Source organism: Dama dama, chromosome 33 (assembly GCF_033118175.1).
Source record: "Dama dama isolate Ldn47 chromosome 33, ASM3311817v1, whole genome shotgun sequence".
NCBI classification, from domain to species: Eukaryota; Metazoa; Chordata; class Mammalia; order Artiodactyla; family Cervidae; genus Dama; species Dama dama.
In genome coordinates, this window is record NC_083713.1 from 21,269,810 (window position 1) to 21,295,502 (window position 25,693).

The 25,693-nt window shown below is 38.3% G+C and overlaps 1 protein-coding gene across 1 annotated transcript in view; it reads left to right on the forward strand.

Annotated features, from left to right (window-relative positions):
* The window catches only part of CCDC141 (coiled-coil domain containing 141), a 231,040-nt gene that overhangs the window by 154,979 nt on the left and 50,368 nt on the right, over positions 1–25,693 (forward strand). Inside the window, exons 9-12 of the mRNA XM_061135268.1 lie at positions 14,517–14,658; positions 16,719–16,838; positions 19,104–19,295; positions 24,648–24,827. Coding sequence (XP_060991251.1) covers positions 14,517–14,658; positions 16,719–16,838; positions 19,104–19,295; positions 24,648–24,827 — 634 coding nt within the window. The remainder of the gene's footprint in view (positions 1–14,516; positions 14,659–16,718; positions 16,839–19,103; positions 19,296–24,647; positions 24,828–25,693) is intronic.

Sequence of the window (25,693 nt, forward strand, 5' to 3'; positions counted from 1 at the left end):
TTATTTACTTAGCTAGTGTCAGTCTTTTTGCCTTCCTTGCTCTTGCTAGTGTCTATAGTTTTTCAAAGGGGCATCTATAGTTCTTTTCTTCAGACTACAGACAATCTTAATAGAAGTAATAGTTAGTGACCATTTTAAGAAACTTTAGAACTTAATAGTTAAGTAACTGATAGTGGGAGAATTTAATACCCCACTCACAACTATGGATAGATCAACTAAACAGAAAATTAACAAGGAAACACAAACTTTAAATGACACAATGGACCAGCTAGACCTAATTGATATCTATAGGACATTTCACCCCAAAACAATCAAATTCACCTTTTTCTCAAGTGCACATGGAACCTTCTCCAGAATAGATCACATCCTGGGCCATAAATCTAACCTTGGTAAATTCAAAAAAACTGAAATCATTCCAGTCATCTTTTCTGACCACAATGCAGTAAGATTAGATCTCAATTATAGGGAAAAAAAACTATTAAAAATTCAAACATATGGAGGCTAAATAACACGCTTCTGAATAATCAACAAATCATAGAAGAAATAAAAAAAGAAATCAAAATATGCATAGGAACGAATGAAAATGAACACACAACAACACAAAACCTATGGGACACTGTAAAAGCAGTGCTAAGGGGAAGGTTCATAGCATTACAGGCTTACCTCAAGAAACAAGAAAAAAGTCAAATAAATAACCTAACTCTACACCTAAAGCAACTAAAGAAGGAAGAAATGAAGAACGCCAGGGTTAATAGAAGGAAAGAAATCTTAAAAACTGGGCAGAAATAAATGCAAAAGAAACTAAAGAGACCATAGCAAAAATCAACAAAGCTAAAAGCTGGTTTTTTGAAAAAATAAATAAAATTGACAAACTGTTAGCATGACTCATTAAGAAACAAAGGGAGAAGAACCAAATCAACAAAATTAGAAATGAAACTGGAGAGATAACAACAGACAACACTGAAATACAAAGGATCATAAGAGACTACTACCAGCAGCTCTATGCCAATAAAATGTACAACTTGGATGAAATGGACAAATTCTTAGAAAAGTATCTTTCCAAAACTGAACCAGGAAGAAATAGAAGATCTTAACAGATCCATCACAAGCAAGGAAATCAAAACTGTAATGAGAAATCTTCCAGCAAACAAAAGCCCAGGACCAGATGGCTTCACAGCTGAATTCTACCAAAAATTTAGAGAAGAGCTAACATCTATCTTACTCAAACTCTTCCAGAAAATTGCAGAAGAAGGTAAACTTCCAAACACATTCTATGAGGCCACCATCACCCTAATTCCAAAACCAGACAAAGATGCCACAAAAAAAGAAAACTACAGGCCCATATCACTGATGAACATAGATGCAAAAATGCTTAACAAAATTCTAGCAAACAGAATCCAACAACATATTAAAAAAAATCATACACCATGACCAAGTGGGCTTTATCCCAGGAATGCAAGAATTCTTTAATATCCTCAAATCAATCAATGTAATACACCACATTAACAAATTGAAAGATAAAAACCATATGATTATCTCAATAGATGCAGAAAAAGCCTTTGACAAAATTCAACACCCATTTGTGATAAAAACTCTCCAGAAAGCAGGCATAGAAGGAACATACCTCACCATAATAAAAGCTATATATGACAAACCCACAGCAAACATTACCCTCAATGGTGAAAAATTGAGAGCATTTCCCCTAAAGTCAGGAACAAGACAAGGATGCCCACTCTCACCACTACTATTCAACATAGTGTTGGAAGTTTTGGCCGCAGCAATCAGAGCAGAAAAAGAAATAAAAGGAACCCTGATAGGAAAAGAAGAAGTGAAACTCTCACTGTTTGCAGATGACATGATCCTCTACATAGAAAACCCTAAAGACTCTACCAGATAATTACTAGAGCTAATCAATGAATATAGTAAAGTTGCAGGATATAAAATTAACACACAGAAATCCCTTGCATTCCTATACACTAACAATGAGAAAACAGAAAGAGAAATTAAGGAAACAACACCGTTCACCATTGCAACAAAAAGAATAAAATACTTAGGAGTATATCTACCTAAAGAAACAAAAGACCTATACATAGAAAACTATAAAACACTGATGAAAGAAATCAAAGAGGACACAAACAGATGGAGAAATATACCGTGTTCATGGCTTAGAAGAATCAATATTGTGAAAATGACTATACTACCCAAAGCAAATAGATTCAATGCAATTCCTATCAAGCTACCAACAGTATTCTTCACAGAACTAGAAAAAATAACTTCACAATTTGTATGGAAATATAAAAAACCTCAAATAGTCAAAGCAATCTTGAGAAAGAAGAATGGAACTGGAGGAATCAATCTGTCTGACTTCTGACTATACTACAAAGCCACAGTCATCAAGACAGTATGGTACTGGCACAAAGACAGAAATATAGATCAGTGGAACAGAATCGAAAGCCCAGAGATAAATCCATGTACTTATGGACATCTTATTTTCTACAAAGGAGGCAAGAATATACAATGGAAAAAAGACAACCTCTTTAACAAGTGGTGCTGGGAAAACTGGTCAACCACTTGTAAAAGAATGAAACTAGAACACTCTCTAACACCATACACAAAAATAGACTCAAAATGGATTAAAGATCTAAATGTAAGAACAGAAACTATAAAACTCCTAGAGGAGAACATAGGCAAAACACTCTCCGACATAAATCACAGCAGGATCCTCTATGACACACCTCCCAGAATATTGGTAATAAAAGCAAAAATAAACAAATGGGACCTAATGAAACTTAAAAGCTTTTGCACAGCAAAGGAAACTATAAGCAAGGTGAAAAGACAGCCTTCAGATTGGGAGAAAATAATAGCAAACGAAGCAACAGACAAAGGATTAATCTCAAAAATATACAAGCAACACCTGAAGCTCAATTCCAGAAAAATAAATGACCCAATCAAAAAATGGGCCAAAGATCTAAACAGACATTTCTCGAAAGAAGACATACAGATGGCTAACAAACACATGAAAAGATGCTCAACATCACTCATTATCAGAGAAAGGCAAATCAAAACCTCAATGAGGTACCATTACATGCCAGTCGGGATGGCTGCTATCCAAAAGTCTACAAGCAATAAATGCTGGAGAAGGTGTGGAGAAAAGGGAACCCTCTTACACTGTTGGTGGGAATGCAAACTAGTACAGCCACTATGGAGAACAGTGTGGAGATTCCTTAAAAAACTGGAAATAGAACTGCCATATGACCCAGCAATCCCACTCCTGGGCATACACACCAAGGAAACCAGATCTGAAAGAGACACATGTACCCCAATGTTCATTGCAGCACTGTTTATAATAGCCAGGACATGGACACAACCTAGATGCCCATCAGCAGACGAATGGATAAGAAAGCTGTGGTACATATACACAATGGACTATTACTCAGCTATTAAAAAGAATGCATTTGAGTCAGTTCTAATGAGGTGGGTGAAACTGGAGCCCATTATACAGAGTGAAGTAAGCCAGAAAGAAAAATACCAATACAGTATACTAACGCATATATATCGAATTTAGAAAGATGGTAACGATAACCCTATATGCAAAACAGAAAAAGAGACAGAGATGTACAGAACAGACTTTTGGACTCTATGGGAGAAGGCGAGGGTGGGATGATCTGAGAGAAGAGCATCAAAACATATATATCATCAAGTGTGAAACAGATCACCACCAGTCCAGGTTGGAGGCATGAGACAAGTGCTCGGGGCACTGGGATGACCCAGAGGGATGGGATGGGGAGGGAGGTGGGAGGGGGGTTCAGGATGGGGAACACATGTAAATCCATGGCTGATTCATGTCAATGTATGGCAAAAACCACTACAATACTGTAAAGTAATTAGCCTCCAACTAATAAAAATAATTGGGAAAAAAAAGAAAAATAATAGTTAAGTAACTGGATTAAAAAATAGTAAACAGTATAGTTTCTGTCAACATCCTAGATACATGAGTTTTCATAGTAATTACAAGGTGTTGGTTGCCCTGAAATTTCACGATATTTTACAAATCAATACTATTTCCATTTTGCAGGAGGAACTGAAGGTAAAGAGCAATTAATACTTGGCAAAGGACATTCTGGAAATCCATTAGAAGCTGAATTGAAATACATTAGAATCTCAGTTGCAAACCAGAGCCACACAGTTACTGACCTCAGTCCCATGCATTTCACTTGGGACTCGCTTCCCTTCCTCATGTAATGGTTTATCTGTTCAATGACCTGGGTCACCACCATGGGAGAGAAGCAGAACCTGAAAAGGAAATTTCCAGCTGCAGCCATGGCTGGGTTGAAACTGTAGCTTAGAATAATGGCAAGGAAATAAACATGAGTTCCCACAGAGAAAAGTATGTGTTGCTGAGCCTCCCAATGGCTTCCTAGACTTCTGACGGTCTGCCACACTACTAGGACACAAAACACTAAAGTTCCTGCTATCAGGCACTTGAAAACTGGCATGGATAAGAAGCTTAGAACTTAGTATCAAAGGAGTTTTATTTCATGCATTCTGCGAGCTGAGAGCCAAAACAATGCCATGACTTTTAAACTTCTTAACTTCTCTAAATGACCCTCAGTTTTCCTCATCAGTAAAAATGAAGACACCCATTTTTTTTTAAATTTATTTATTTATTTATTTTATTATTAGTTGGAGGCTAATTACTTCACAACATTTCAGTGGGTTTTGTCATACATTGATATGAATCAGCCATAGATTTACACGTATTCCCCATCCCGATCCCCCCTCCCACCTCCCTCTCCACCCGATTCCTCTGGGTCTTCCCAGTGCACCAGGCCCGAGCACTTGTCTCATGCATCCCACCTGGGCTGGTGATCTGTTTCACCATAGATAGTATACATGCTGTTCTTTTGAAACATCCCACCCTCACCTTCTCCCACAGAGTTCAAAAGTCTGTTCTGTAAATCTGAAGACACCCATTTTATAAAGAAGTGTTTTTTGTTTTGTTTTGTTTTGTTTTGTTTTGTTTTAAACCATATGCAGCAGCACCACTCTTGGTCCACAGGGAGCACCCAATAAACAACTGGCTCATTTATTTATTTACCTTCTATACAAAGAGTTTTAAAAGCAAAATACTAAGAGTTACATGATTGTTTCAGATGACTACAGTGGAGTCAACTTCATCAAATAATATTCATTTTCACTAACTGGGGATGGTTATATTAGAAATAGGGCAGATAAATACTTATCTTGAGGAAATAAAAGGCAAAATCTAGTACTGGGGCACTCAGGAATTTCAGAGACCCTTAGATCTATTTTTTCTCCTGTTAGTTAATAAAACAGAACTGCAGAAGTTCACATTTATCTGTGATAAAGCTTCCCAGTAAATCTGAGAATTTTGTCATCATTTTTTCTGTAATTGCTCTCTTATTAGGAACAGATCCACACTGTTTTTCTATCCTGGAATCAAATACCTTTGAAGCTGGGGCAGCCTCACAGAATCAATGGTGATTATTTACATGTTTCCTTGCATTTCTATTTTCTCCCTGCATTCAAGTGCTAATTCTGAGTCATTGTTAAATTGTTCATTATCTTTTCAGGGTGTGATATCTGTCACACAACCTAAAGTCACTTTAATATAAAAGGCGTTTGAGTGCATTCATTTGCATGTATTAATAGCTGTGATGCAAGTTACCTATGATGGGATCTGATAATGGTCACACCAGACTTACAGAGAGGTTGAAAGTTCTGGATTCTGTCCTCTTCACCTCCTCTTAGGTCTCACTTGGCATCATCTCTGAGCAATGAGTTTAAAGATGGCCCAGAGGTGCCCTGCTCCCAAGCAGAATTCTGCATTTATTAAGCCACAGGAAGCTGTAGTGATTGGAAGTGCTGGTCGGAAATGCTGTATGAAGATGAAGTTTCCCATAATTGGACAAAAACTGGGAACCTCCTTTTTTTTTCTCAGTGAGCTCTCAGCTCAGAACTCTAAAACAAGGAAACCATAAACAAAAAACATGAGAGAAAATATGGACTGGGAGAAAATACTTACAAATGATGAGACCAACCAAGGGCTTAATTTTCAAAATATACAATAGCTCATATAATGCAACAATAACAACAACAAAAAATCTAACCGCAATCGAAAAAAATGGGCTGCAGATCTAGAGAGGTGTTTCTCCAAAGAAGAAAGACAGATGGCCAGAAGGCACAGGCAGAGATGCTCAACATCACTAATTGTTAGAGAAATGAAAACCAAAACTACAGTGAAGCACTGCCTCACACCAGTCTGAATGGCCTTCATTTTAAAAGTCTACAAATGACAAATGCTGGAGAGGGGGTGGAGAAAAAGGAAACCTTCTACAATGTTGGCGGGAAGGTAATTTCCCACCAACAACCACTATGGAGACAGTGTGGAGTTTTCTTAAGAAAACTAAAAATCGAGTTGCCATATAATCCAGAAATCCTACTTCTGGGCATATATCCAGATAAAACCATAATTCAGAAAGATATAGGACTCAAAAACATGGAAGCACCCAGTAAGACCAGGCTACCTTATAAAGTATTCATTTAGCTTTTCCTGTTTGCTAAAATTAACTTAAGATTTACAAGTAAACTTGCTTCTGTATTGACCCAATTTCTATTTCTGCATAAAAGACTGTTTCAGTTTTCGTTCTATTTTGTTGTGGTGAATTGAAACTTATAAACCTCATCCTGACTAAACACTTTGGTGTAACCTTCAGTATTGCCCTCTGCTCTAACATTTATTGTTATTTATTTAATGTTAATTCTTAATTTGTTTATTTTTTACAGAGAAATAAAAACAGGAATAAGTTAGGATTTTCCTCTTTCCAAGATTTTCATTTATGTTGACAGCCACTACTTACCCTGATTGATACCGTGAATGATAATGAAGTTTGGAGAGACCATGGTTCATTCAGTCACTCATTTTGTCATTGCCCAAATATTATTGTCTTTTGTAAATCAGGTGCTCCCAAGTATCTAATGCAGTAGATGAAGTTCCTGCCTTCATGTTATTTATATTCTGGTGGGAAGAAATAGTCAACTGACCAATCAATAGATGAAATGCTCTTACACAGCAATGCATACTATGAGAAAAATAAAAAATGGAATGGGATAAAGAGTGACTGTGGGAGGGGACCATCTTAGACACTGTAGTCAGGGAAGGATTCCTTGAAAAGAAAGAGCTATCATGCAAATAGCTAGGAGATGAATGGCCCTGCAAAATAGCAGCAAAACTGTAGCAGAAATAAGTACAGTTTTGCTGGAGGAGAGGGTGACAAGGGAAAAAGGCCCAAGATAAGATCAAAGAGTTAAGTGGGAGTTAGACTATGCCCAAATGCTCACTGGCGATAAAGGCAATGTTTGTGTGATTTATCTACATTAACAAATTTTATCCTCAAACCACCCTATTACACAGGTACTTCTATTATCATTGTCCTGTGTTTTCCTCTCTGAGGAAGCTGCCTCAGAGAGATCCATATAATTTGTCCTACCATCTGTCACACTATAGAAGGGGTAGAGAGAGTGCAGGTCTGAACCACTGTGTTAGGTTGTTAGCTGTCTCCTCGCTTTCAACTTCAGTCACTAGCAACAAGCCTGGCCACTTAGGGAAGGTGGATTTTTTTTTTTTTAATTCTAGTGCATTTAAAATGTGCTTCATCTACCTTCTAGTTTCAACTCAAATCTCACCTTCCCTGTGAAGTTTTTCTTTCTTTTGGTTTATTTAAAACATTATTGAACATACATATATAAGCATCTCATATGACATATGAGCACTGGACTTCAAGGACAGTCAAACATACATAAATCTGTTCCCAAGTCTCCAGAACCTTATTAATGGCCAGTCAGGGAATAAGACGTGAAGGGAGTGTTCTTAGGCCTGAGGAAGCCTTGGGGACCTCTCCAGAGAAGAGAGACACTGTCCCAAGCTCCTGTGGTCAGGATGGGTCAAGTGAAAGAGTGAGACTTGAAAGCACCATTGTAGGATTTGATAATCTAAGATGACTGAAGGGTCTACATCTTCCAGCCAAGATGAACAGAATCAATATCCACCACACAATGCTTTTTTAATTCCTTTATATTTGTTGGCTTTATCCCATAGTTTCACTTTTCACTCTGTGGTCTTCTGACTCACTCCTTAATTTTTACTTGTGATAACATCATCTCTTCAATCCGACCATGACATCAGCTTGAGGTCAGCCTTTAAGGTCAACCATAAGGAAACCTCTTTTTTGTCCCTTATCTCAACATTTACCTATTAGGTGACTTGATTTGAAATGTTAAGGGGCTGATGTGGCATAAAGCAAAGCTTATGTCAGGGAAAAAGTATTGTAAAAGATCTTAAGTGGAAAACACACAAAAATAAATCCCTACCCACCAACAAACTAAAAACAACAACAACAGAGAAACGAAACCAGAATCCCTTTGTATCACAGAGTCATCCAAGATCACATGTTGTAGGAATTCTGCTAAGCATTTAAGAGCTTAGAAGAATTTTTTTTTAAGTCTGATGATATATTTAGATGGTAAATGTCAGATACTGAAAGTTGGGAAATTGCAAAGTTGAATTCTTATGACAGTGTTAACTCAGCCACTTTCCAAATATTTTCAAATCTATATTAAGTTGTTCTCTTTCGAGGTTGAGTAAATGTCGTAACTGCAATCTGGACCTGTTACCATTGTTAAGACTTTTATAATTTTGAAACTCTTAGTATGGAAGGCACTAAGAGTTTACCCTTTCCATTAAATCTATGACTGATTAGATTAGGTTCTTAAAAAATATCTAGGAGTCACTCATTACAGCATGAATTTATTAATTGATAATGCTGTGTTCTGAAATAGTGATGATCCCACAGTAAAAAGGTTTGGAACTGCAGCATCTACAGAGGAAGGCTGACTAAAGGGGCAGAAATCTGTGCTTGGACCACTGAAGGAGAGTCTTTCCAATGAGAGGGCGTAGAGAGAAAAGAACACGGGAGAGATGTGCGTGGACATATTTATGAATAAAATGCTAATCATGCTGCTGTTTATAATAGTGCAAACCTGAAAACCACCTAAATATGTCCAGAAAATATGGAAATGTTTGAATAGTTTAAGGGCAAGCACAGTGTGGAATATTCTAATCCAATATCAAAAGAGTGTTTTTGAGAAATATTTGAAGACAGAGTATCCTCACAATATAATGTTGAAAGGGTAAAGTAGGATCCAAACCACACTGTAGTAACTTTGGAGGGGAGAAGGATGGAAAGGACTGCAGAGGGAAAAACTTTTTGGAAGGAAATACATTAAAATGTATGTTTCTATCTTCCAAACTATCTCAAATGAGAGTATTTGTCTGTTTAGCTATTACTGTGCCCCTTTTACATGAGGATATATGTCATCAATTATGGAAAATGTTCCACAATTATCTCTTTAATTATAAATTTTCTGTTTTTCTCTCTTTTCCTTCTTCCAGTAACTCCCAGTAGAAGAATCTTTTGAGCCTCTCAGTCTGCCTCTTAACTTTACTGTTTTTCATTCCTTGATCACTTTGCATTGCATTCCCTCAAAAATGAATCCAATTCATTTTTCTCTTGTTAATTTTCCCTTTGTTTTCAACAATGAATTCTTCTGATTGTTTTCATAATTGTATTATTTTCACTCGTAGGATTTCTAACTCCTTTTTTTCCTATCCAATCTAGTTTTATTTCTGACTGTTCTTGTTTCAGAGTTTTTTGTTTCTTTATTATGGGTATTGATTTTTCCTTTATCTCTCTGGTGGAGTGAAACATCTGATTGCTCTACTTGTTTTCATTTCAGACAGAGTACATTTAGCTTTTGATTGTTGGGTGATTTTCCTTGGGATTCCTTTTCCTCATGTGTTTTGAAATTGTAGATTGTCCTCTAGATGGAAAGTGTTTGTTGTTCAGCTTTATCGTCCTTGCTTTCTTCTCTGCTCTTTTCTCTTTCCTCCTGAGCAGCTTTGCAGTGACTTCCACCTGGACCTACAGGGTCTCCAGTCCAGAAGCTATCTTCTGCTGTTTGATCAGAGTCACCCAAGCTCACATGGAGATACTGTGGCTCTCAGAGGTGCAGCCAGAAAACCAGGTTGGGGAGGCGTGGGGTTTCCTGACTGCCCTGCTCCGTCTGATTCCCACAGCAGCTAGCTGCAGTGATTTTCAGTCTCCTTTTGTAAAGAGGGAAAACCCCATCGCTTTTACTGATTTCTGCCCTTCACGGAGTGCATACTTTTGTCTCTCTGTCCTCATAGGAATGAAACTTGTGAGCATCTCTGCATGGGTCTGAACCCAGGAACCTTGTAGCTTCAGCCCCACTTACTACTTATGTTTCTTTATTGTCTTGTGTGTATGAGAGATGTGTGTGGGTGTGATATCCGTGTAGTGGGCAGTGATTCAAAATGTGTACAACTTAAGTCAGAAAAAAAAATTATTGTGAAAACATGCATTTCACTTCCTCAGTTGGAATGGCACGTTTTCAGAGTAGGGATGAAAACTAGAGAGGTGGTTGTTTACTGCAAAATAAAAATGTTAAACATGAAGCGTTCCTGTCAAGAGAAGTAGCAAGCTAGAGATAAGGAAGATCATTTTTTTCCCATTTTCAAAGTATAACTTGTTCATAGACAATAAGAAAAATATGATCAACTGATTCCTTCTGATGAGATAGAGTAAGCTGTCAAGTGCTTACCATCTGGTTCAGCTCCTAATCCAGATGGACTGCCAGTAGTAATTCATGAAAGGTCTGAAAGCAACTTGCTGCTCTTGGGAAAGAATCATTAAAACATATTAGCATTGGGATTTACTCCCTTTCCTCAGCCTCAGTTTGTAACAAATGCAAAGGTGTAGGGCAACTGCTTCCATATAGGAAATATAACAGTCTATTTTTGAGCCAGAAGTCAATATGTCTGTGCTCTCTAGGGGGAAAAATAACTTTTCTTTCCCCTTCCCTCACCTCTCCTGGCTTAATGAATAGGGGAGAAAATACTTCCATGGTGAAGTTTCTAACAAATGTCTAAAGAAGCTTTCACAGTCTATCATTCCTGAGTCTCTGTGATGCTTGAAGAAGTCAAAATCGATATCAAGAATAATCCAGTATACCCCGTGTTCATACTACAGGCAGGAACCATTTAATCCATTCATAGAGTGCCTGAAGATCAAGCAGTATTTCCAATGTAAATTACAGAGCCACAGATTGTTAGGCTTAGAAAGCAGGTCCACTGGTCGCTTCTCTCCCACCCCATCAGGCAGCACATGAGCAGTGTGTCCTCAGAGTCAAAATAAAATGCCAGGGGAACTTGATTCTACCAAATTTCTATTGTCCGCCCATAGTTCTTGCCCCATCATCTGTTTAACACTACTGTGAAGTAATACTGGGTGGCTAATGGAATTCTATTAATTTACTTTCAGTTCATGTAAGAGTTGCTGGCAGAGTTTGAGGTCATATTTTTCCTTTGATCAAACAATCTGCATTTCAGACTCTGAGGAAATTGGCAGTATGAAGGCTATACATGTTTTAAAAGGTTTTGGAATGTTCAAAAGAAATGTCTGGAATCTTCAAAAGAAAATATCTGGCATCAATTTTTCAAGTGTCCAGCTGAAAATGGTGGAATAGGTGGTTATAATCTGTAGATTAGGTTTTCATCAAGGAGGAAAGGAGAGGAAACAGACGTGGGGTTGGGAGTGTAACAGATAAAGGTTCCATTCAGAGGGAAGGGGTTAATGCCTCACTTGACAGAGATGACCTAGCTGAGGACACAGCGGAAAATAGGAGCTGGCTATCATGAGCAAAATGATTGAGAACTTACACTAAGAAAGAGGTCTAAGCCACAAATGAGAAGGGTATGCACACGGGACAGGCAATTCAGTCTGTCCCTATAAGACTTGAAACAGAGGAGAGAAATATCAGTGAGCCTAACTATGAATCCTAAACCATCAAAGAAGAAATTGGGTAGTTTTCGGATAGCCTATAACTTCTATAACTAGGCAAAGGGCAACGTCCCCTTGTTTAAAAACTGTTGGAAACTGTTACTAGTGACATTTTTAATACAGTAACTATCTGTGCATATATTTTTGTTCCTTAAATCTGTGTCTCCTCTTCCCTTAAATATTGATCAAAGTGTATTTTATTTAATTTGAAAATATGCATTGATTTAATTCTTACAAGGTATTGTATTCAAGGTTGCAGAGGATAAATGAATGAAAAGAATATTGTCTTTTCCCTTAATTTATAATGCAGTAGATACACAAGATAAGGTATAAATCACCACTAAATGAGACTGATTTCCTAGGTCACTGAAAAATAAAAACGAATGATCCATCCAAAGACAGAGAGAGAGAGACATTCTATTTGGCTCGTTATGATTCATCTAAATTAAAATTGTGAGTTGCTAAAAAGCAGTATTTTTACAGAAGAAATGCTTGATTTGCTTTTGTTTCCTGTTTCCATTCTCTATGCCAGAGGGACCTTCAAGATGTGAATCTGAATAAGATATCAGGCCCCTCTAGTGGTCACTTTGCAAACTACCGACAGACATTGAATTATCTGGCGAAGACTGCCAATTTCAAAAGAGCATGCCTGCCAGGCTTATCCTGCTTCCATCAACAGTCAGTTCAAGGGAAAGTGAAATTTTAGAAGAATATACCGCCCCCTCCCCGCCATCGTATGTCAGGGACCCAGAAAAATTATTACAATGAGGTGGTAAAGAATATGGACTCAGATTAGATGAATAGGTTCAAATCCCAGCCCTGCCATTTAATAAATGTGACCTGGGTAAATTGCTGAGCATTTCTGTACCTCACTTTGCTCATCTGCAAAATAGAGATAACAGTTATAGCCAGATTACCAGGTAGCTATGAGAATTAGAAGAGATTACTTAAAACATTAAAAATGGTGCCTTGTCACCATAAATGGATTATTTTTAGAAAATGCTTACCCATTTACTTTGACAAGCTTTACCTTCTGTATTCTTTGTACCTTCTTTCCACAATACTTATACTCACCTTTTCTTTTTTGTCTTTCTCATTCCAAATTTGCCTGTTTTACAGAAAACTATAACATATAGGACAATTGGGATTTTAAGTACCTGTTTAGCATACGAAGTCTAAAATGTAGTCAAAATATGATTACTATTACCGATACCCTACTTTTACAAAATTCGTGGATATGAAGAATTATTTCCTAAACTCTCCTGATTTCTTGATTATACTCTTTACTGTCTCTGAGTTATTAAAATGTGGAACAAGTTTTGATGTTGTGAAACACTATGTGTCAGGAATCAGATTTCTCCAAAATCAAGCTTCTCTGGGCCTCTGGGGGTCCCACAGGACTCACTTGAATCCCATGTACCTTCGACAAGATTCTCGAGCTACCTGATGAACCCTCGACTCTTTGGCAGCCTCATTGTCATTCCTGTGAAGTTGCTTTCCCTCTCAGGCATTTGGGATCCTGCCCTCATTTCATTACTAATTAAATTCATTTTTACAAAGCCATAAATTAATTATTTGAGGTAAAACTACTGAATTCTGTATCTCGTTCCAAGATCTTTTTAAGCTCTGGGTAATTAAATGTAAGAGTTATCAGCTCATCTTTATGAGTATTGGAAGGAGATGACTGATGGGAAATTAAAGATTTCAGCTTCTTACACATTAGGAGAGGCTCTGTCTCAGCGATAGGTTGAACGCCGTAAAAGTGCTCATTGCATCAGCTGTATCCTTTCATTGTCTTGCATTGCTGGTAAGCCTATGTTGGAAACGCTTTGGAAACTTGCTGGTGTGTCTTTGGACCATAGCAAAGGGGGTCCAACTCAAAGTTCGTTTGCTGTTTTAAAGGCATTTTCAGTTTGTGAACTGTCACGCCACTTTTTCTCCCAAGGCCAGCCCTTGTGCGAAAATTATACCTGTGTATAATTAACAGGTACAAAATTGTATTATGAGGCTTGGTTTCTTTTTATGAACATGTACATCAGATTCCTTATTATTTGTGATGGTTTGGTGTTCACCTAATGATTGCAGCCTTGCGTATTCATAATCCTTCAGAACTAGGACCTAATGTCACATGAATATTTTACCCTATTGGATCCGTCAGTGTTTTGTTAATTGGCTGATACACATTTCTATTCAAAGATCATCTTTAGATAAATGAAGCTTTCAAATAAACCCCCAGGAAAACTCTTGGCAGACATACTGTGCTTTTTGCCATAGGGCTCTCAAAACATCTTAGAGAAATATTAAAAAGTGAGTCTTTAGGAAAGAAGATTAGACCTGGTTGCAAAAATGCATAATTCATCTCTTCCCTCAGGACTGGCTTAAACAAAAGAACATCATTTGGTTTTGCTCTGTTCTGTACCAGGACTATAGCTTCTTAGCTCCTATTATCCTGAAGCCCGAAGCTTAATAATAACTTTCATCAAGTCATGCTTGTGGAAGACTCATCTTCCAGTGTTCCCTGTTCCTGGGGCTTCTCTCTAAGGGTGGAGTGAACTAACAGCTGGTTGTTCCATTCAGCTCTCGGGTGACCGGTGTCCGTGAGATCATGGGCTGCATCAGAAGACGGGTAGAACATCTGACTGAACAGTGTTCAGCGCACAAGGAATTTGCTCTTAAGAGACAGCAATTAACAGCCTCGGTGGAGGGCCACCTAAGAGAGGTAATTTCATAAAGTGTGTCCTCCTTAAGGTGTAATGCTATTTAGATGCGGCTCCTTACCTGGTGGTGACAGATGATGGTATGGCGATGACAGCATGTGGGCATGGTGGGAGGACAGGGCATCCTTAGGATTCCCTTCATCCCACGTTAGGCATTATATTCAAACAGAACGAAGTTGTAATTCACTACTACTCGTCAACCATCCCTGCCCTAGGTTGCCAAAACTAGAAGCATCATCCTTCCTGCCTCCCAGCCTTGAACATGTTTACACAAAGGCAGTTCTCACTTTGCACAGAACTGTCTGAACTGTGTTAATTGAACCAGGTGCACAACTGGGACTGTGTTCTCCTTGATTTACACGGTTCTGTGCATGGCTCGCATATGCATGCTTTGATTGACATGGCACCATGCAATAGAAGAAGAGTGGATAATGCTTCCTTGGTGGCTCAGTGGTAAAGAATCCACCCGCCAGTATAGGAGACACAGGTTCAATCCCTGGTCTGGGAAGATCCTTTCTGCCGCGGAGCAACTAAGCCCCGTGCACCACAACTATTGAGCCTGTGCTTGGCCCAGGAGCCAAGACTACTGAGCCCACGTGGCCCAGAATCCATCCCCACAGCAAGAAAAGCCACTTTAGTGAGAAGCCTACACACTGCAACTAGAGAGTAGCCCCCTCTCACGGCAGCTAGAGAAAAGCCCGCATAGCAGTGAAGACCCAGTGCAGCCAAAAACAAATAAATAAATCTTTTTTAAAAAAGAACAGCAGGCTGATACCAAAAAAAAAAAAAAATGATGATTTTTACAGGTTCCAGGAATAAATTGCCATTATCATAATTTATTGAACTAAGACAGTGCAAAGTGCCAAGGCCACTCTAAATAAAACCAGACATGTAAAATCCTTTCTCCAAAGTGAATACAATGGTTTGAAGAATTTTATTTCCTATTTTCAAAAAGGAATGAAACCAGGCAGCTACTATTTGACTAAACAAAAATTACTGGTCTGTGGATGGAATTATAGCAAAACCTAGTAGTATCTCAGTGACATTAATGCTAATGAACCCTGTTGCAAAGGCTGGGTCTCAAATTTTCAATGATTATTTTTTTTTCATTTGCCTCAATGGACTTACATATCTGACTTACACAAATGGAATTAATAGACTTCACAGGAGAGGTCATTAAATAATCAAGTCTCTATCTATATTGTCTCCTCACCTGTTATTGATCCAGAGATGGGAATGTGAGCCTTGTTCTGATGCTTGGGTCCAGGGAGATTACAAATATGGCGGCAGCTGTAGTGTTGCATTCCCTGGAGCCTGAGATTCAAGCTAATGTGGTAGAGGTGGAGAAAACAGTAGAAACTCAAACAGCTATTGCTAATTGTCTTGCTACTGTGAAGTCAGAGCCAATCTGACTCTGGGAAGTATGGACTCTAGTCAGAGTAAGGCAGTAACTTGAATAGAACCCTTTACAGGTCACTATATTCATTTATCCTTGTGTATTGAAGTCACCCACATTCATCAATTAAGTCTCCTGAGCATGCTCCTGTGTTTTCTTATCACATATATAGCAAGTGGTGCTGCCCTGGAGTCCCTCAGCCCTAAATAAAGTAATCCATAGAGTGATCTAATACTTGTGCTGAACCTCTGCTTCAAAATGTACCTGTAAATTGGGCTCCATTCAGCATATAATGCATGATTGTGATTTAATGAACCAGAAAAGTTCATTTCTGTTGATGTGTTGACAAGTGCATTATCCTTTCTAGGTAATATAGACAATAAATTTTTAGAGAATGTGTATTGTTGCTGATATCTCATTGCTATTAATAAGAGAAATATCTGTAAATGTGTATCCTTTCTTGGTGGGTCAGTAATACTACCTCATATGAAGAGCAGCATTATTAAATATAAAATTCTGAAATATTTTAGACTATTTTTAGATTAAATTGATATATATTAAAGTGTAATGGGAAAGTAGAGAGCAATATCTATCTTTCCTACACGTATGCATGCATATATGCCAATATTTATTGCTAAGGCTGCAATGTATTCTTTATTTCTGAAGGTTGAAATGTCCATTCAGAAAATCAGCACAGTACTTTTCAATGCAATGGATATCGGTTCCAGCCTTTCTGAATCAGAGAAGATTTTGAGCAAATATCTGGAACTAGATAAACAAGCTAAGGTAAATAAAATGAGAGTTATCGTTATAGTTATGATTTTGTAAATATAATTTCTTTTCTTTTCAGTAGCTATAAAACTTAATCCTAGCTCCCTTAAGGTCTGCAATTCTAAATTAGTATGATGGCAAATAATGACTCAAAAACTCCTACTAGTAAGTGCATCTAAATTACTTATATGTGCATTTATTAGGGTGTTTGAGCTCATAGAATCTCAGCATTATGGGCTGGTATTAGACACTCATTTGGCCCTCCTTCCTTGCAGCTTCTTCTGGGGGTTCCAGAGGAGGCAGGGATTGTGCTTCTCTAAGGCTATTTGTGATTTTCTGGTAGAGTAAATTGCAAAAGAAAATTACCAAAAGCAGCATGCACTAATGCAGATTCCAGGAGGTAAAAAAAAAAAAAATCTTGTTTGCACACCCAACGTTTAGAGACAGAAGATGCCCCCTCTTCTATCTGGAATTTTCTCTAGCACCCTTTCACCCCTTTTGCATGGCACTTGGGTTCACACAAAGTCCCCACCTGCTGGGACCTGTTAGGAAGGTGGAGCAAGTACCCATGTCTGCAGGAAAATGGCCTCACTATTCCATCATTTCTATTTTTTTAATTTAATTTTTATTTTATGTTGGGGTATTATTGATTTACAATTTTGTGTTAGTTTTTGCTATACAGCAAAGTGCTATACATATGTGTGTGTATGTTCACATTCTTTTTCAGATTCTTTTCTCATATAGGTTATTACAGAATATTGAGTAGCGTTCCCTGTGTATACATAGGTCCTTGTTGATTATCTCTTTTATATATGGTAGTGTATATAAAAGTGTATACATCAATCCCAGTCTCCTATTTTATCCAAGAGTCTCCTTCACAAATAGCATCCCCACCTGAAACTCACAGATGAACCAATATTTAAGGGGCTGCTTTTAATTCATTATTTAAAAAAAAAAACTTTTAAAATTCATTATCTAAAACGTCTAAAATGAAATACATGCCTGAAGTCAATTTCATTTTTTTATTTTAAAAATTTGAGAGAAAAGGAGGACATTTCACGGGGAGAAACTCCTCCGTTTCCTTTTTCCCAGAGTATTCTTTGGGAGCAGCGCTTGTAAATTAAAGTTACCTTCGGTTAGTGGAGTATTTGGGAAGTGTATGAAATACAAGCGCAAGAGCAGTCCCTGCTTGTTGTAAATGAGGGTGTAGCTTGTCTTTCATGTTTGCTTGAATCCTAGCCTGGTCTCACAACATGGCTCTGTCTGTGGCAATCATGTATGTAGTGCTTACCTACCCATCCATTGAATCAGTGGTTAAATTTCATGTGCCAGAAATTACACTCAAGAGAAAATATACGAGAGCCACCCTAGGCAAGTCAAATTCACTGACTCTTTAGGTTTTTCAGACCTCATCTGTACCGTATTGCCTACATGCATATATATGGAATTTAGAAACGTGGTAACGATGACCCTATATGTGAGACAGCAAAAGAGACACAGATGTAAAGAACAGACTTTTGGACTCTGTGGGAGAAGGCGAGGGTGGGATGATGTGAGAGAACAGCAGTGAAACATGTATATTACTATATGTGAAACAGATCGCCAGTCCAGGTTCAATGCATGAGAAGGGCGCTCAGGGCCGGTGCCCTGGAATAACCCTGAGGGATGGGCTGGGGAGGGAGGTGGGAGGGGGTTCAGGATGGGGACACATGTACACTCATGACTGATGCATGTCAGTGTATGGCAAAGCCACTACAATATTGTAAAGTAATTAGCCTCCAATTAAAATAAATACATTAATTTAAAAAATACTCCTATAAATGGAGATTTTAAGGAGACTGAATAATTAATATGGAATTTTTTTAAACTAAAAAATGAGTAAACAATTTCTATAAACTTATCATCTCATATAATAAAATTAATTTAAGTACTTTCTAGAGCTGTTGGTAAATTTCATAAAGCAATTATCATGTATAATTATTTTAAACATGTCTGTTTTATAACCTTTCATACTAAACAAACTTTCCCCTATCTCTACACACACAAAAAAAGAATGTTCTAAATAAGAAGTATAGCTAATAGACTGAAAGAGTAATTTGAGGTGGTTTTCGTTTAGTGGTAACTTTTCTTGAATTTTGAAATATATGCCTTTTTTATTGAGGAGAGTTTGGGTACAAGTTCAATTAATAATTGTAATAGATGGCTGAACCAAAGGTAATGGAATGTGAGTGTTCACGATTCCCCTGTCAACTGCTGACCGCCTGTTCCCGGCTTTCGTAGGAGACGTCACATGAATTAGAAGCAGCTGCAAAACTTTTGACAGAGAAACATGATTTTGAACTTGATGAACTGGCATCACTTTCTTCTAAAGCTAAATGGCTAGAGGAAGAATTAAACATATTTGGCCAAAGCATCAACTCCAGGTCACAAGTCCTGCAAACTTACGTGGCATTTCTGAAGTCATCGGAGGAGGTACAGTACCTATGGGCTGACCTATTTGGCAGCATGACAAAGAGGCTGTGTTGAAACACTTTTTACTATGGCCTGCAATAATTTACAATAATCTAAACATAAAACAAAATCATTTAAAAATCAGTCATTTTCTATTTTAAAGTAAGTCATCAGTCTCTTCAAAATACCTAAGCAATATGTGTGATTTATTTAAACTACACAGAATTGGAAATTATGGTCTGTTGAGTCTAGTCTCAGATCTGTCTTGTTTAAGGCTTCTTAATAAGTTTCCTCTGAGAGCTTCTTAGGAAGCATTATTTTGACTGGTTTGTACTAAACAATCTGTAAAATTCCCTCTGGTAGACTAGCATTCTGTCTCTCAAAGGTTCCAGCTTCTTGAAGGTGACATCAGTAATAGAAATGTGCTGGAGTCCCACATCTTAACTCTGGTCCCAGTCCACCCATGCTCAATTGCTCAGTTGTGTCCAACTCTTTGTGACCCCATGGCCTGCAGTCCGCCAGGTTCCTCTGTCCATGGGATTTCCCCAGTCAAGAGTACTGGACCGGGTTTCCATTTCCTCCCCTGGGGAATCTTCCCGACACAGGGATCAAACCCACGTCTTTTGGTTGGCAGGCAGATTCTTTGTCCCTGAGCCACCAGGGGAGCACCCATGTGCATTCTCCTCTCAGGGAGAAGGGTGCAGGTAGAGCTCTGCAAAATCTGCTCAGGGGTAAAGTCACCAAAATCAAGTAGCCTTCTCCTCCAGTCCTCTCACCACACTCATCCTCACCTCGCACCACCATGATCCCATCTGCCCTCTTCGCCTCTATCTACTCTCGTTTCTACAGTAGTCTGAGTTCTCACCAGCTGAAGGAAGGCCATGCCCAGGCCTTGGAAATCTCAGGGAACCACTGTCTCCTTTTCCACATCTTTCTTTATCCTGGATTTTTTTTTTTTTTTTTCAATTTTTCTTAACCTTGAACTGTCAGGGTTTGGCAGAAGTACTCCAACTGACAGGTTGTTCTGTTGATGAACATTTTCTCCAAACTTGACATGGTGGAGAAGGTACAAAGAAGTACTTGGTCTGCATCTTCATTGCCAAAAATGTGCCTCCTTAGTTTCTAGCTCAGCACTTACTTCCGCTGGCCACTCTGGCCCCTGGGACCAGGGACTTGGTGATCAGGGCTGACACCTCAGCTTACAGACAGCACTTCCACAGAAGGACCTCCTGTCCTCTCATCTGCCCAGCTTTCGCTCTGTTAGCTCACCTGGCAGAGGCTCCTGTCCTCCCCTGGCAGAGCTTTCAGTCTGTCCAGCCTCCTCCTCCCATGGGCTTTCCTTCTCTCCTCGCCAGCTTATTCAGTTCCATTACACTCCCCATACCCTCACTTCCCTGGCTTCTACCCTCACTCTGCCACTTCACAATTCTAGATCAATCCAACACTGTTTACTCTGCTTCTCTTTCCAAACTCCCAGACACTCCTGTGGAAATCATACAATTGTGCTGATTGGTGCTGTTACAAATTCAAGGGTCTTTTCCTCACCTGAGCACCCCCCTCCCCACCATATGCTCTCTAGTTGCTGCCCATTTAGTAGCGATTCTCAAACTTCTTACCACAGTTTCTGTTCCTAAATCTGCACCCTTACCTTGTATGTGACTGAAAACAAAAATGAGTCCATTGAGCCAAATTGCCCTGTCTTCTATCAGCTTCCAAACCCACTGACATTTTCATCCTTCCTCCACTGTCACCAACAAAGTGGGGTTTCTGTGTATGTCCCCTCAAAACCAGCCATCAGTACCTCCTTGTCTGCTCCTGAATCCTTCAGAATGTAGCTTCAGCATCCATTCTTGAATTTTGAAAATTTGCTTCTTATATTTCTTCCTTCGTTTTCATCTACCAGTCTCCCCAAGTAGTCTTGCCCTCACTAAGGCTGCCACTCTATCGTTTTCTTTCCTTTCACATCTGGACTCTGGGGATGGGAAGATGACACTTCTTTCCTCTTCTTGTTGATCCTCTTCAATCCTCATCCCACTGCCACTCAGTTTATCCTTGTTTCAGTCTTGCCTTTTACCAACTCTTCACTCCATTGAAAACACTCTTATGAGCTTGTTACTTGCTAGTTGACAGATGAAATGGTGTCTTTTCAGTCTTTATTCCACTTAATCTCTCTGCCATATTTGTTTAACCCAGTTACTCATACTTACCTCCTTTGACTTTATAAAGAAAAACAGATTTATTGAGGTATGATTTACATACCATAAAATTTGCCTATTTTAGGATGTAGTGATTTTTACTGTTTATTCATAAAATTGTGCAAACATCAGTGCAGTCCAGTTTTGGTATGTTTCCACCACCCCAAAAAGAGCCTATGGATACTTTTTGGTCAGTCCTGGTTGCCCATCCCCCAGCCTCAGGCAAGCACCAATCTGCTTTCTGTCCCTATAGATTTGCCTTATTTGGATATTTCACATAACTGGGGCAATCATCCTGTTTGCTTCTTTATCTGTTACTTCCTTTTCCTGATTCAGTTCTCCATTCCTGAAGTGTGGTGGGTCACAGAATTCTTGCCTGTGCTCTCTTTTGTACATTCTATACACTCTCCCTACAAAAATCACCCCCAACCAACACACCTTTGGTTTTCAATGCATCAGTAACCCACAATTGGTTCTTCAGCCCCAACTCTTTTGAGCTCCAGGCCAATATTTTCAGCTTCCAATTATACTACCTACCTACTGGTATTCTGTAACCTCCTTAAAACTCACCAAAACACAACTGGTTATCTTTTCTTCAAATGTGTTTCCTCCTTTATTTTGGCATTGGATGAATGACCCCATCATCTTTCAGAAGGCCTGTGTAGAAGTTCAAAGTCTGCTCTAATTCCTCTGTTAATGAGCACTTATTTTGTATCAATACCTGAACTTTTAATTCCTGATTTTGTTTCATCCTTATAACATCCCTATATGTATTCACTATTATCCTCACTTTACAAATGAGAGAAACTGAAGTTCTAGGAAGTTAGACAAAACAGTTAGTAAGCATCAGAGCTGAGGTTTAATCCCCAGTCTCCTCCCTTTTGTTTTTCCATATTTTGAAGACCATGCTATCCCATATCTGTCTTTAGAGACAACCTAAGAGATTTCTGAATTCCCATCTTTGTACCATCACCTCCTCAGTGCAGGGCCTCATCATCCGTGCTGAGGTTAAAGAAATTGTATCTGCCTGTTCTCTCTGCCTTCTGTAATTCTCCCTTTCATGCCTTTCAAAAAATGATCACTCTAAAGCAAATCTGATCATGTTACCTCCTAAAATTCAGGCAATATGGCAAATGTAATTTGTGACCCAAATTATAACTTTTACTCTCAAATAGTGTATTAAAACTGATTATTAATTCACTAAAAAGAAACTAGTCCATATTCAAGGGAATCCCTGTAATGACATCATGCTTACTTACATTCAAGGAGGTTTTTTTTGAGCAGTTAGGAAGGGAGGATGACTTAAAGTTTAGGTTTTGAGAATTTCACATAACTGACAGCCCATCAGATTGGCACCCCGCCCTGTAGCGCACAATGCCACTGATGTACTGATGGTTGTCATGCTGATTCTGAGTCACTGTGAGAGCTGTCAGTTGTTTCAAGATAACAAGAATGTGTCACATCATGTTGAGTAGAGTACCAAACATGTTGAAACCTGCTGGCTGGCTTTATCCCAACCCAATGATCATGCTCGCTTCTTAACACTCAGCGTGTGCTATCTGGACTTCACCCACACCAAGATCGTTTATCCCGCGCTTAACCAGCCCGTGTTTCACACTTGTACCTTCACACTCATTATTCCTTCCATCTGGAGCCCCCTTCTCCTGCTCCGTGTCACCCTGGACAATTCTAAAAGATGCAGATTAAGCGTTACTTCCATTGTGCTTCCCAGTTTCTTTAGAGAGAGTTGGTGGTCCCTCTTCAGTGTGCCCAGAACATTGTGTGCATACTTGTCTCCGTGTTATAATAATTTTCTTATGGTTCACTTTCTCCCAGAATTATCTCTGGAAGCCCAAGGAGATAGATGCTTAGTTCTTACTATGAAATCTTAGGAGACCCCCTGGAGGAGGTAGCCTTTTAACTATCTCATGAAGGATAAGTAGGAGTTGAAAACTGAGAAAAGATCATTCTGGGCTGAGGAAATAAGCAAGAGCAAAACAGAGGCATGAATAAATGGAATATGGGGAAAGAGGAGAGAACTTCTGTGAGTGCCCTTTGCAGCGCTCACTAAATTAGGAACGATGTTAAAATCTTTAAAATATAGTGACTAACCACTGCCTGAAATTTCTTACCTTCTTTAAATGACTTTCAGTAGTTATGAACTCTTTGAGTCTTGTCCTATTGGCTGTTAAACTGAAAGAAAGTGAAAGTTGCTCAGTCATGTTAGACTCTTTGCAATCCTATTGACTGTAGCCCACTAGGCTCCTCCATCCATAGAATTCTCCAGGCCAGAATACTGGAATGGGTAGCTGTTCCCTTCTCCAGGAGATCTTCCCATCCCAGGGATCAAACCCAGGTCTCCTGCATTTCAGGCAGATTCTTTACTATCTGAGCCACCAGGCAAGCCCATTTGCTATTAAGTATTATTCAAAATGCTTAAAAAATTGTGTCAAAATTTTTCTACTACTTCTATAATACCCAGTTTCGTGTTAATCTATGGTTCTACAGGCACATTTGACTTTATATAAATTCTGTCCAAAGAGACTGATTTAAAATAATCTAGTACTACTTACATTGGTTAGCCAATGAGAAAATATAATTCTAGGGAGGTGAAGTAACCTCAATAACATTTTCTCATGGAGACAGTTTAATATTAATACATGTACAGAAAATTCATAATTATTAGTACTCTTTTGTTCTGGCTTATCACTGAGAAGAAGCAAGTTGTGATTTACTGATTATGAATAATTTTTCACTGATTTACATTTCCTTTTGATTTGTAATCCTTGATTTTATATGTTTACCTTTCTTCTGAATTATAAAACTCAGCTCTAAAATGAAACCACATTGGTCTTTGACATAAATTGTCCCCAGTTGCAAAGCATACACATGTACAGTACATAAATATGATTTTTGGCTACAGTAACTAGGTCTCCCGAATAATAAACTTGTCAGCTCAATTTACCACCCAGTGGTAGTCAGTCTGGTCTTTCAACAACCTAAATAGATTTGTGTCTTTTCAGTAAGTTGACAGTATTTAATAATTATTTAAAGAATTCTGAAATGTAGGTTCCAAGTAAATTTTTATAGAGGCTTTCACTGGAATCTAGTATTTTTCCCTTTAAAAATGTTTTTAAGTGTTCTTAACTTTCATTTATATTCTCTCTCTTTTTTTCAGGTAGAGAAGCAATGTCAGGGTCTAAAGGAGTTTTACCAAACTGATATCCTACGAAAGGAAGAGGGCGGTGCTGAAGCCAAGCATTGGTCTGACTCAGTGGAGAAGCAATGGCAGCTATTTTTAAAGAAGAGTTTTTTAACGCACGACCTTGGGCTCGAGTTCCTTAATTTAATAAATATGGTAAGAATGACATTAAATGAGTCACACCTTCTTCAGAGATTACTTGTCAAAGTCAAGTTCATAAATTCAAAATTTCAGCTGTCATTCAGCCAGACTGGTTTAAGAAGTTCTTTTTAGCTTCATTCACCTGCGAACAGTCCTGAAGCCCAGCACTTTTGTGCTTCTTTGGTCCTAGACCCCTTGTGAGTTTATCATGTGAAGGCTAGTATATCTGTTAAGAAGAAAGAATGACAATAATCTGAATGCAACATTATTATTATTACACAGAGTCCTCAGAGGTTCACCCCAAAGTTCTGAGTTATGTTGAGAGCACGCAAAAAGATTCTTACAAGATTTCCAGAGGCTGAAGATAACATCTAGGATGAATCTTCATTTTGAAGAATTTCTTATAATACCAGATTTTCATAGTGAAGCCCCGTTGTACTTCGAAATGTACCCTAATTTTAGTTGTTAAGTTAGGTCTCTAAAGTATACTAGAATACTCATATCAACTTCAGGCCCATTCACTATAGAACTCTTTATTCTTAAAAGATGGTTAATCCACCTCTCCTTCAATACCTCAAGTGTCTTCCTATTAAAACTGTTTGTTTTATTGTTAGAAAATTCCAACTTCTAGAAAGGTTTGTTTCTTTTTTTTTTATGTTAAGTTGAATCTCTCTTCATGTCTGATTCTAACCCTCTATAGATCCACAGGGAAGAAAAATATATTCATATTTCATCCCTCTTACACTCAAAAATTTTCAAACCTGGAAAACAGTTGCAAAGTCTAATTTGAGTCTTTTCCAGCTAACTAGATATAAATACTTTGTATCATTTAAGAGGTAGCTTTATTTCTTTCTTCATCCTAATCCTCCCTCTCAGAATGG